The sequence below is a fragment of the Mytilus galloprovincialis genome, chromosome 3 (assembly GCF_965363235.1).
Source record: "Mytilus galloprovincialis chromosome 3, xbMytGall1.hap1.1, whole genome shotgun sequence".
Lineage (NCBI taxonomy): Eukaryota > Metazoa > Mollusca > Bivalvia > Mytilida > Mytilidae > Mytilus > Mytilus galloprovincialis.
Window position 1 is genome coordinate 40,764,487 of NC_134840.1, and position 13,879 is coordinate 40,778,365.

Here is a 13,879-nt window from a genome sequence, read left to right on the forward strand (position 1 = left end):
AGACTATATATCTGTTATATTTGGTGTTTGGTTTTTTTTTCGTTCAGTAACTTATTTTAGGGAAGCAGTTTACCGCGGGGGTTATTTAAAAAAATAAAATCTAAAATCAAAATTAATAATTTTTTCTTTATCTTTATTTCTGTGTAAAATGTTTTATTTATTTTGTTCGTCAATTTAACTCGGGTTGTAATATTGTCATTTTTTAGCTCACCTGGCCCAAAGGGCCAAGTGAGCTTTTCTCATCACTTTGCGTCCGTCGTCCGTCGTCGTCCGGCGTCGTCTGTTAACTTTTACAAAAATCTTCTCCTCTTAAACTACTGGGCCAAATTAAACCAAACTTGGCCACAATCATCATTGGGGTATCTAGTTTAAAAAATGTGTGGCGTGACCCGGCCAACCAACCAAGATGGCCGCCATGGCTAAAAATAGAACATAGAGGTAAAATGCAGTTTTTGGCTTATAACTCAAAAACCAAAGCATTAAGAGCAAATCTGACTGGGTTAGAATTGTATATCAGGTCAAGATCTATCTGCCCTGAAATTTTCAGATGAATCGGACAACCCGTTGTTGGGTTGCTGCCCCTGAATTGATAATTTTAAGGAAACTTTGCTGTTTTTGGTTATTATCTTGAATATTATTATAGATAGAGATAAACTGTAAACAGCAATAATGTTCAGCAAAGTAAGATTTACAAATAAGTTAGAATGACCGAAATGGTCAGTTGACCCCTTTAGGAGTTATTGCCCTTTATAGTCAATTTTTAACCATTTTTCGTAAATCTTAGTAATCCTTTACAGAAATCTTCTCCTCTGAAACTACTGGGCCAAATTAATCCAAACTTGGCCACAATCATCTTTGGAGTATCTAGTTTAAAAAATGTGTGGCGTGACCCTGCCATCCAACCAAGATGGCCGCCACAGCTAAAAATAGAACATATGGTAAAATGCAGTTTTTGGCTTATAACTCAAAAACCAAAGCATTTAGAGCAAATCTGACGGGATAAAATTGTTTATCAGGTCAAGATCTATCAGCCCTGAAATTTTCAGATGAATCGAACAACCTGTTGTTGGGTTGCTGCACCAGAATTGGTAATTTTAAGGAAATTCTGCTGTTTTTGGTTATTATCTTGAATATTATTATAGATAGAGATAAACTGTAAACAGCAATAATGTTCAGCAAAGTAAGATTTACAAATAAGTCAACATGACCGAAATGGTCAGTTGACCCCTTTAGGAGTTATTGCCCTTTATAGTCAATTTTTAACCATTTTTCGTAAATCTTAGTTATCTTTTACAAAAATCTTCTCCTCTGAAACTACTGGGCCAAATCAAACCAAACTTGGCCACAATCATCTTTGGGGTATCTTCTTTAAAAAAAATTGTCCGGTGACCTGGCCATCCAACCAAGATGGCCGCCATAGCTAAAAATAGAACATAGGGGTAAAACGCAGTTTTTGGCTTATAACTCAAAAACCAAAGCATTAAGAGCAAATCTGACTGAGTTAAAATTGTTTATCAGGTCATGATCTATCTGCCCTGAAATTTTCAGATGAATCAGACAACCCGTTGTTGGGTTGCTGCACCTGAATTGGTAATTTTAAGGAAATTTTGCTGTTTTTGGTTATTATCTTGAATATTATTATAGATAGAGATAAACTGTCAACAGCAATAATGTTCAGCAAAGTAAGATTTACAAATAAGTCAACATGACCGAAATGGTCAATTGACCCCCTAAGGAGTTATTGTCCTTTATAGTCAATTTTTAACAGTTTTCATAAAATTTGTAAATTTTTACTAACATTTTCCACTGAAACTACTGGGCCAAGTTCACTATAAATAGATATAATTGTAAGCAGCAAGAATGTAAAGTAAGATGTACAAACACATCACCATCATGAATCCATCTGCTTCCTTTGTTTAATATTCACATAGACCAAGGTGAGCGACACAGGCTCTTTAGAGCCTCTAGTTTCATTGTATTCTTGATTTCGAATTGCCCCCTTAAGTATTTTATCTCCAGACCTTTTTAAAATTTCATGAAGTTTAAATAATCAGGCACGACTGTTTCAATATAATATTAATTAGTTTCATCCGATTCTGCTAAAAGAGAGAGAGGGAAATAAGATTCAGGGTTCGTAAAAAAACCCAAAGACGACAAAAAAACCAACAACATCTGTCTGCAAAATACTTAACAGAAAATGAAAGATTGACAATCAAGAACCTATAACAACCGTGCTGATTTCAGGTTCTCGAAAGATGAGTAAATCTTGCTTCGCATGTGGCTTTAGTTGTACTGCTCAATATTAGTGCAATTTGGTGATTTCCCAATCGAGGGAAAACAGCCGAGATTTCGGCAACGGCAAGTTGGACTTATCTGAAGTTATTTCAGTGTAACACATATATACATGTACGTGTTGATATTCCAAACCGGCTAACCTAACCATGATGGCGTCCCTATAATTTCCAAAGAAATTTCTTAAACCTTTACATTAAAACTTACAATCAACGAAGCCTGAGATTTTTTCCTCTCTTTTCCTAGTTAAGTTGAGAAAAAAAAATCTTAAAAATTAGATTTTAGACCTCCACTATAAATTCAAGTTTGTGTTATAATTTGATTAAATTTATTTGATCTTATAATTTAATTTTGAAATTAAGATGTCGAAATTATAAATTAAATATAAATTTCTCAGAAGTAACAAAAAAGTTAGTTAGTATATAAAATAATCCACAAGCTACTCGATTGTCAAATTCCATTTTTTGTCAGTTAAAAAAAAGAACAAAGGAAATAAAATTAATTTGATTGTATTAAAAATCAAACGATTTAACTGTCAAATTTGAAAGTATAACAAAATGCAACAATTTCATTACAATATATAATTTCGTTAATGACATTTTCTTTTAAAACTATTTCATATGCACTAAATTTGCATTATATACAAATATAAAGTTGGTAATATAACTTTATCATAAGATGTGGTATTCCAGATAAAATATGGACACACTAACAAGTATGAGTAAATCGTTCTCAAGCACTACACAAAGTTATGATAACATTTCGGAAGTTGGTGTAGCAAGTGCTTCAAACTCACATTGGCATGCAGTACGGAGGGACCTATATGACAACAGAATAAATAAATCAAGGGTCAGCAGTCGTCAGCAGTCAATTTATGACGACAAGAAAACGATTAAGAGCCAAGAAGAAAGTTTCGTCGACTCAGGTTTAGACCAAAAAGAGAGTGATAATATTTCTGACGATGACAGCGAAAGTGACAAAGCAAGCGACGATGATGAAAAATCAACAACAAGCAGAGAATTTGATACAGACCTTGATGCTAGCGGTAAGGATTTTTCCATTAATTATGTACATTGTATGGTAAATTATATACAAATGTATAATATATAAACAGGTCTAAATTTAAAACAACGTTGAACTCAAACCTATGATTGCGTTTGATAATACCGGCAATTTTTATTCGTATGCATGCAAAACAAATTTCTTGGTAGAGGGTTCTAAATACGATACAAGCAACATTTTTCTTAAGACAAAACAGGTGAAAAAGTATATTTTAACAAAACGCATTAGACTAGCCGACTGCCATTGGCGACTGCCATGTAAACGGATCACCAGATGTAACAAAATGGATCGTATTATTAATCATTACTAAACAGGAAACACAAAAGTATGTGAAGTACAAATCCTGGTCACAGTGGTATATGGTTATCAACAAATACATGTATTGAACGATAATTGTTTCGTTCTGTTGTCCGACAACTTCGAAATCTACATCATGGAATTTCTTATTTTAATAATTTATTTCAACGAATATTTTTACACAGAGAAAGAAAAGTAAGATATATAAGTTGATGGTAGTGGAAGCGTGGACTAATACATAATGTATGAAGAGCACATTCAACGGATATTTATAAAATGTATAAAGAACATAGTTGTGGAACATGATTTATTTTTAAATACGCGGTTGTTGATGGTAATAATACATTAAAAGATCAGTTGCCAGTCGTTTTAATAATAATAATAAACAACACCAGTCATATGTTACCGCTTTACCGAAATAATTAAGACCAATTGTGATCATAGTAAAGTTAACTGACAAATTAGCATTTGAGGTGGTTGTAAATTATACTAGAGTTTTGTATGTCTGATGGAAAGACTAAATTAATCCTATATTATTTACAATATGTAAGATAAACCATACGGGTTCTGCTTGAATACTGTCAAAGTCACTGATCATAAAGATGAAATGATACGTCACATTTTGTGTTTCCATATTAGGAGGAAAGTGGGAATGAATTGCGACCTCATATAAGGTACCTTTTACTTATTCTAATGCAAAAATCGTATCATCATCTAGCATATCAAACTCCGTACAGCAGTGGCGGGTCAAGAAATTTTCATAAGTGGGGGCCCACTGACTACCTAAGAGGGCGCACGCTCCAGTCACGCTTCAATGATTCCCTATATAAGGAACATTTTTTTCCCAAAAAGGGGGCCTCGGGCACCCTGCGCTCCCCTAAATCCGCCTCTGAGTACAGTGATCTTTTTCTTTTCCTCCATGAGTGTAAAGTAGTAAACGAATCGAAACTGCCCGGGAATTTGCTAGCATATATATTTCTAAAGCGATTAGCTAAGCTAGCGTAAGCCGACACATGTATTTAGTTAATGTAAGAAGTGATACGATATTTATACAGTTATAATGGATAAAAGATCCCACCCTCCTCCCTGACAAAGATTTACAGGAAATACGTGTATTGTAAAAGTGCACTTCTGATATGGTACCATTGGTATCGTTAATTAATGTTTTGATAGTTTCACTTTGGAAGAGCATACATTTTCAAGGTCAAATAAGCATTTTATAGTTAACAATTTAAAACATTAACAATGTTTTTAATTCAATAATATTGTTAGAATACTGTAATAACAATAGTGATGTGACGAAATCTTGGCAAATGAATTTTTGGTTTGGTCGTGTAGTTGATTCATGAATTTTTAATGGTTCAGTAACAAATACAGTAATTTCCCTTTGACTGAATATTTCTTTAAAAGTCCGAGATTTTTGTGCGTTTGGAGCGCTTTTACTGAAAAACCTTCATCAAAACGCTCAAACAAAAAATAAAAAATGCTTGAATATATTTATCATAAAAATAAAATTGAGAAAGGAAATGGGGAATGTGTCAAAGCGACAACAACCCGACCATAGAGCAGACAACAGTTGAAGGCCACCAATGGGTCTTCAATGTAGCAAGAAACTCCCGCACCCGTAGGCGTCCTTCAGCTAGCCCCTTAAAAAATACGTACACTAGCAGTGATAATGGACGTCATACTAAACTCCGAATTATACACAACCGGTAAACAAATATACACAAGAAACTAAAATTAAAAATCATACAAGACTAACAAAGGCCAGAGGCTCCTGACTTGGAACAGGCGCAAAATTGCGGCGGGGTTAAACATGTTTATGAGATTTTAACCCTCCCCCTATACCTCTAGCCAATGTAGAAAAGTAAACGTATAACAATACGGACATTAAAATTCAGTTCAAGAAAAGGAGCTACATGTATATAACTTTTAGGGACCGTATGAGAATAAAAGACAACTACCTTTTATCAACTTTCTCCGAGCGAGATGAGAGGTTTGTTCTTTCAAATTATCAACGGAGAATTTGAGACAGCTAAATGTATGCTATAAATCATATCAGTGTAAAAACCATTTAATTCCACCAGCGAACAATGCTTGAAAAGCAAACCACACTTTTAAATAGGCATGTCGCTTTTGGGGATTTATATTTCCCAGGAACGTCAGAAAAGCTAACATGTCTGCTATCGCCATCAGGGATACATTTCATAAATATGAGAGTGTTATTATGAAAGACCAGAAACGAAAAAAAAGAAACAACCGAAAACTGGTATGATATACATTCAACATGAATGATGCACATGTATTATCATTTGTAGAAAATGGATGAAATGATAAAAACAAATACGTCTACCCCAGAAATTATGGATTACCTTAGCTGTAGTTGGCAAAACTTTTAGGAATTTTTGGTCCTCAATGCCCTTCAACTTCATACTTTGTTTGGCTTTTAAACTTAAACATATTTTGTTTCGAGCGTCACTGATGAGTCTGTAGTAAATATAAAATTTTAATCCTGGTATCTATCATGAGTTTGTTGTAAAGAATAAAAGTTAATTTTATAATAGAAAAATCCTTGAAATAGCTTTACCGGTAACATCGAGTTTCAATTCGAGATCTATGGTGATTCGTAGGTCTATATATGATAATGATTTTTCCTGTGTTAACAAATTCAAACAGCATCTATAAAAAATTATAATTATTTCGATAAATTCAATACGCCAAACCCGCCTACAAAACCATGTGAAAATGTGGCCATTTAATGACTATTTTACAACATCAATAAATAATTGACAATTCAATTTTTGTATTTGTTTTAATTACATCTACCTTTAAGGATTCCGAATGTTCTATTGATCTGAGCTAAACTGGAAAGCAGAAATATATCAGTTCTATTCAAAATATGAATGTGTTTACATGCATAACTGTAATTTTCTTCCAAAAATAACCAATTTGTAGAAGTTGATTTAAATTCAACTGCAGATTAAAGTAAAATCTAACAACAATATTAATATTGTATCCGTTTTTAAATGTAAATTTCATATTAACAGACGCCCAATATATATATATCACATTAAAACAAATTTTTCTACCTAATGTCTTTTTCATTTGATTTTTTTAAAAAAAAAGCTATTAACTTGTAAAAAATGTGAACTGTTTCACATGACATAACATAGTATAAATGGCGACAGGAAAATAATGAAGCAAGTCTATCTATCATTAAAAGATCAAAATCCATCAGCAAGGCTCATTAGATATATGTACAATAATGATAAACAGAATCTTCAGCTTAATAATGCATGGAAATAATAAAAAGTTTCAGTGAGTTCCGGTTCGGAAATCGAGATTTTTTACAAAAATGGCCAATAAATGATAATGGCAAATACTAGTAGTTGTAGATGTTGGATTTGTCACAAAAGAGGTAAGCTTTTCATAAGAAGTATTTAATTTTTGTCTTTTTAACGAAAAGGACACTTATAAAACATATCTAAAGAAGACTATTTATGTATAAACTGACTAAAGAAGACTATTTATGTATAAACTGACTATATAAACTGACGTCATTTAGATGACAAAATATACGGATATCTACCATGTTTGTTGATGGATATTCAGGAAGAAAATCTTCAAATCAGAAAAATTGTCCTTTGGTGCATCAATTTACTACGAAGGGTATAGTAATTAGACTGCAAATAATCGTTCTGAACATGCATGCAATATTTGCCACTGGACGTTACGCAACCAACAATCAATCAATCAATCAATCAATCAATGTTTGGCTTTCAATAATCGATATCTGCACTATGATGGACTCAATGAGGAAACAAATGTTTTTAATTGTTTTTACAAGTTCGTTAATTTTCTTTCTATATGTTGATAAATATTCATAATGTTAGAGCATCGTGTCCAAACACATGGTTTATATAGAGCAGAGATTCTATACCTAGGATCTGAGCACTGTGTACTATTTAATCTACGTATACTTCAATGATCAATGAATGATATGACTTCGGTTTGTGATATCAGTAACTGATCATTACAGTAAGAGTATTCCGAGCTTTATACAAAAGGGGATGGGGGAGGTGGAAGCATGATGTCTATTGCTGTCAAACCTTTTTGTTACGGTATTAGTCAAGGGCGGATGAATTCTCAAATAGTTATTTGACAATGCAATACTATAATAGTGATTCTCTCTTCAAGGGTAAATGTAGCTAAAACCTTTATAGAAACGAACCAGCTATATTATTTGTGTACATATATAGCAACTCAAACAAGGAAAGGAGAGTTTTAATTTACAGAATAGAGAGCTACCATTTAATTTTTATAGGAAAAGGGGGGGGGGGGGGCTAGGATGGCATAAAAAAAAACCAGGAAAATATTTTTGAAATCAAAGGTATCTCCCTTGATATGAAAGGAGCTCGTTTGATTTCTATACATATGACTTTGGGACTTTCTCAATATCAACACTGGAAAATGATCAAATATTGACAAGTAAGAGCCGTTTTAGTTGGTATAATATAATTTAACCTCGAGAAGAGTGTTATCAGCTTGAACAATGAAGCTTTTGTATTGGAGGTCACAAGAGAGGGTTTATAAAACACAGAGTCTGGATGCTTCATGATTCTTGAAAATATAGAATAATTGCCAGTATCATGGCATTGTGGACTGTTCCACTTTCCATATATTTTGATTATAAACATTTACAGCAATAATCAGTAAATCAATATATTTCGATATACTTGGGCATTTATAGAAGCAAACAATTAATTAAAAAACTGTAACATGTTGTCTTAATTCTATAATGGAACTTTCAATTATTCATGAGAGGTTAACATAATTGATAATCAATACCAATGTAAGATGTAAGTTGAAATAGATTTTTTTGTTTTTTTCAATTTTTTCTCTTAATTCTAAACCATGATACTCCTGAACTTTCAGCGTCAAATATATATGCATATATGCATGTAGTACAAGAGTTTAAACAATGGCATGAAAAATGGATTCCAAATGACCATTCAAGAGATAAAAAATAACCTGCTTATTTTTTCGAATAAGCACTTGCATTTCGTCTTATTCTTCTGTAAATTGCATTTTTTTAAAATTTTACAATTATATTGGGAAGACATAAATGCTGTTCATGTTTACGGTATCGTCTAATTCGTTTCGAACTCTACTCGTAAAAGGAATTAATGACCTGTGCTGCTATAATTGGATGCGAGTGCTGTTTTCTTATTTTTATGCTTATTGAAAATGCTTAATGATCGAATCTACACAAATTATAAGTTATCTGAAATTAAATATGGTTAAACAAACGTGTTGTTTTTAATAGAATATATGATTTTTTTTTTATATCGCGTGATAAATTGACAAACCCCATAGACTCAATTAATTCAATATAGCTTACATATCAAATATGCAATGTGTACAATATATATTGCATAAATAAAATATGAATATCTACAAATACAAAGGGTTTCAAATGGAGAAACGCTATAACATGAGAACATTTCTTAAGCGTTTTTTTCCTTTTGATTTTGACGGATCAAGAAACTACTGTGTGTTATTAACCATCAAACACAATTTGGATTGAAAACAAAATATTAAGTTTTTCATGAAAAGGGAACACACATTGTTCTGTAAGATATATTGTAAGATGACATGTGTATAGAAGAAGACACACTGTACAGTGACAAGAAAATTATGCATCAGAACAAAAACATGCAAGAGCTTAAGACGACAAGAGGACTACTTTTTAATGGAAAAAAGTTTTAGTTAAATTCTATAGAAATTCCATTTAAGTCTAAAGTGCAGTGAAAAAAACCAAAACAATATCAACAATTCCGATGTAACATTTAATAAAGCGAAAGTGGATAAAATATCATCAACAGATGAAACCACAATTGGTGGATATATGCATGAAAAAAGCTCAGTATTTAGCACAGATCGAACCGCAAAATGATTATAATCATACGACAGAAGAGTGAAATCAACTACACACAGCTGAATAAAATGTAAAAACTTCAATTTGCAAAAGAAAGAATACGCTCATTTTAACGGTTTTCTTTCGATTGAGTTCTCTTTGATTCTTGGTATGAGGAAACAATTGTTTTTGTATACAAAGACGTGTATGCAAAACAATAAGAGGTAACATTTATAGCAACGGAAATGTCCAATGCAATAGAATGATGTCTTATGAGAGCAATGATGAATATGTTGAAAACAAAACTACTTCATCAAATACAATGCTCAAGATCAGAAAAAAACTGAATAGAATTGAAAGTGCTAGCGTGAAATCAAAGAGAAATAGACAAATTACCACTTTGCCGGATAGGAATAGTCCAAAGAAAGAAATTATGCTGAATGAAATGGAAGGTGATCGTGAGAGTCTGTCGCAAAACAAAAAAACATTCAAGTAAATTTTCAGACATTTTAAGTGACGTGAATACCCTATACATGTATGAATCATTTTCTGAAAGTAATTTGTCTAGTAATTCCAGTACACTTGATCTAACTAAATCAACGTTTGAAGTTCATAGTCCATATGTGTACAGAGATAATAAAAATGCAACGTTGAATCAATCCGGTAGAGAAAATGTATGTGTTCCGGATGACTTATCTGTGATAAAAGAAAACAAATGTGAAAATTCGCACGTCGTCTCATATAAAAATCATCTAGATAGGTGTAATAAAATAAACAGTAAAATGTGTAGTCACAGATCAAATACAGAACAATCTATAAAAGAGAGTGATAGCAAACAGAAAAAAATCACTTCTAACCCCGCCATTAACAATATTGTCGGTATCAATACTATGAAAAAGAAATCGAATTCAATTATCATGAATGATGTTACAACATGTATCAAACATCAACTTAGTGCGACCTTAAAATCAAGTGACCGTGGTCAGATACCTGACAATCCTAAACACAAAACAATAACAAGATCTGGCGATTTAAAACATTCAGCTACAGGCAAAACATACGGTATGAATACATTAGCATTTAATTCACAAAAGATAACAAATAATCAGTCTTTAAACAAATCCTATTATAAAGACTATGGTGTTATGAAAAATGATGTAACACGATCAAAGCCAGAACAAATACCTTGTTTGGATGACGTTGTTTTATCAAAGTCAAGTAAGTTCAAAAGTACAAACCGGAATAAAAAAGATAAAAGTAAATCAGGAGAATTTAAATATTCCAACCAGTATTCTAAAATTTCAAATTTGGTGATTAGTAAAAAGGATTACATTGGATCTACGGCTATTAATAGAGATAAGCATCAATCGCAACAATCGCAACAAACAACAAATGGAAGTTATAATTATAACTCGAAACACAAATTTATTTTAAAAGGAGACATATGCACTTCGGATATTGACAATACCAATATATTTACTGCGGTAGACGGAAAAGAAGTTGACAAAAGACGTCCAAAGCTTGAGGACAAATCAGTTCAGACATCTGTAAACAAATTGGAATATGTGCAGTTACCAAGACTATTCAATCCACCAAACTTTAAGAATGAATCTACTCGTTTAATTCGAGGACAATCGAAACAAAAACGTAAATCAAAGGAAGTACGAAAGGAATTGGACGAACGTTTCGAAAGACAAGTAGTCGCTAGTATTCAAAAATCTAAAAGAGGGAAAAAGAAGTCAGAAATTTTGAACGAAGATGGTTCTATATTCCGATCCACACGGAAAAAGGCCAAAAACAAGATCGTGAAAACAGTGAGAAAACAAAAAATTGCGAGTCCTGTCACTGCGATGGAAATTCAAAAGCTGATGGCATTTTCAACTCACAAAAAACTTTTTCAGCAGGAATACATTCCAGTAAAAACTTGTAAGAACATCAATTTATAGTAAAAAAAGTTCTGTAAGACCTACTATTAATTCTTAATCAGTTATTATTGATATTTGATAAAAAAAAAAAAAAAAACCCATTTTTTTTTTACAAATTTATTGCTTGTTTTGGTTTAAAAGGAAACTAGTCATATTTTCATTAAATATCTTTAAAATGACGACAATTAAGATTAAAAGATTGTTAATCTTGACATTTCATTTTAGATGTTTATTTACCCGATAAGTATATTATAGCTGATTAATGTATTGCTTGGAGATTTAATGTATTTAATTCACGTTTTATTTATCTTCAATTTTCGCACGATATCTTAATCACAAAATGTTATAACAACTAATTAATCAGAATACAATGTCTAAAGTTTCTTTGAAATATTAAATCCTTCTTTTCCATTTAAAGTGCAATTCAAGTTCTCGGTGCTGATCCTCCGGAACATACACTATCAGTTCTGTTTTCCAGCGCTAACAAAATGGCAATTACATTTTTATTAGTTTGACTTTGAAGTTAAAGATTAAGACAAATGGTAAAGCAAAAATGAACACCAAATTTTGATATTTCTTTCTTATTTATTATCTCCGTTACTAGTTCCATTTGGTATGCTAGTAACCAGTTATAAATATAAATTATTATAAGAATATAAAACTAATTTTTGTATTATCCACATCATTTGGAAGTCAATCATGATTTTGATTCTCTTTAGTGGTACATTTCAAGAATTCACAAATGTTTTATGTGAAGCCTTTTGCAAATATTGAGCTGATTTAAAGTTTAAAGTCATAATAAACGAGTGACCGGTGAACAAAAATGTTATTCCAATTCTTGAACCAATGCATACAAACATCATAAACTTAGTCTTCTGTGCACGATTTTATCATTTTTTTCGCATAAATTTCGTATAATCGTCAATTTTTTTTTCAATCGGTAAGTGTTGTGAAAATATGGCAGGTAATTAAAGTTCGTGTTTTGAAATTGTCACCTGTTTGTCAGCAATCAATAAAAAACATGGATATTGAGCACGTGTTTAACATGTACAATCAGGTAATAGTTTATTTTAAGGACATCCATGCGTATTGCGATAACCGGATTTTTACGAGATGGATCACACTGAGGTCACTTTGCATACGGAAAATATGTCGGGGAATTGCTTCCAGGAAGGAAGGAAGCATTTAAAATAAAGTTAACTTCTTCTAAATATGAACAAACTAAAGAATTTTCTTCAGAAAAAAATATATGTACATAAGTTTTATAATGAAAACTATCCATTGAGTTATAAAAACAAACTATATGCATTATTTTTTTAATTTGAGATTTCTTATGACTTTAATAGTCATCATATATAACTCGGTGTACCTTTGCGGTGAAGCAGTTTAGATGTCTCTAATCTCGATTTGAAAATATCAATGAACTTTACTACAATTGGCTGATACAGTAGGTGCCATGAACATGTATACCCAAAATGAAAACTTGAAGCGCACCCAGATTTAAACCTTTACTCTTGTCCATCTATTTTTTCGGTTAGCGGAAAATCGTTAATAATTATTTGTCCATTTCCGACCGTTTTTAAATTAACTTTTAAACCGGTTATTTGCAAACGCTTTTGATACTGTTTTTAAAATTTATGTAATGTTACACTACATTAAGCCAGAATAAACAACCACACACATTTATATATTAGAAAATATCATAATTATACAACTAATATATATTTTGCTTTTATGAATATTTTCTAGACGAAGGAGAATCAGAAGATGAAGCGAAAGAAGATATAGACATTGGCCATTATTCTTATATACATGCATGTGAACAATTAGGAAATCCACCCATTCGTAAAATATTTGAACAATTGCAGACTCAAGAAATAAGCGTTCAGTATGTTGGACTTAACACTAACGATGTCATTGCTTTGGCATACGGCCTTCTGGTGAGTATTTTACGACTGAATAAAACTTCATGAACAGTTTGTTTTTCTTGAAGTGGGAGGGGAGGGATTTTTCGTTTTGTAAAAATGACGAAACTGTAACAATGAAATAGAAATATCAAAGAAATATTTTTATCTCTCTTTTAAGAAGTGAACCATTTGCATCCCCACCTTTGTACCTCAGTACCTGACATTTTGATAAACAAAATATATACTGTAAACGCCCTTATAGATGTTGCATGTGTCCTAATAATAAGTCATTTGGATACTAGTAGTTGTGTGTTGATGGCATATCTTTTTGTCTGATTCTGTTTAGTGTTTTAACAACTTTTATAAACCCACACCGATTTTGAACTTGACTTATTATAAAGACACTTGCCCTTTTTCAAATACTGTATGTTGCACTACATCTTTTGGTTATTTTTGTCGATTGATTGAGGTCCAATTGA

General features: G+C 31.9%; 1 protein-coding gene across 3 annotated transcripts in view; it reads left to right on the forward strand.

Annotated features, from left to right (window-relative positions):
- LOC143067940 (uncharacterized) overlaps positions 1-13,879 on the forward strand; it is a 40,937-nt gene that overhangs the window by 70 nt on the left and 26,988 nt on the right. Inside the window, exons 2-3 of one of the 3 annotated variants that reach the window (XM_076241587.1) lie at positions 2,985-3,337; positions 13,243-13,433. In XM_076241587.1, coding sequence (XP_076097702.1) covers positions 2,992-3,337; positions 13,243-13,433 — 537 coding nt within the window. In that variant the 5' untranslated portion in view covers positions 2,985-2,991. Of the gene's footprint in view, positions 1-2,984; positions 3,338-10,663; positions 11,495-13,242; positions 13,434-13,879 lie in introns of those variants that run through there. The other 2 variants (XM_076241585.1, XM_076241586.1) reach the window with 2 other exon arrangements.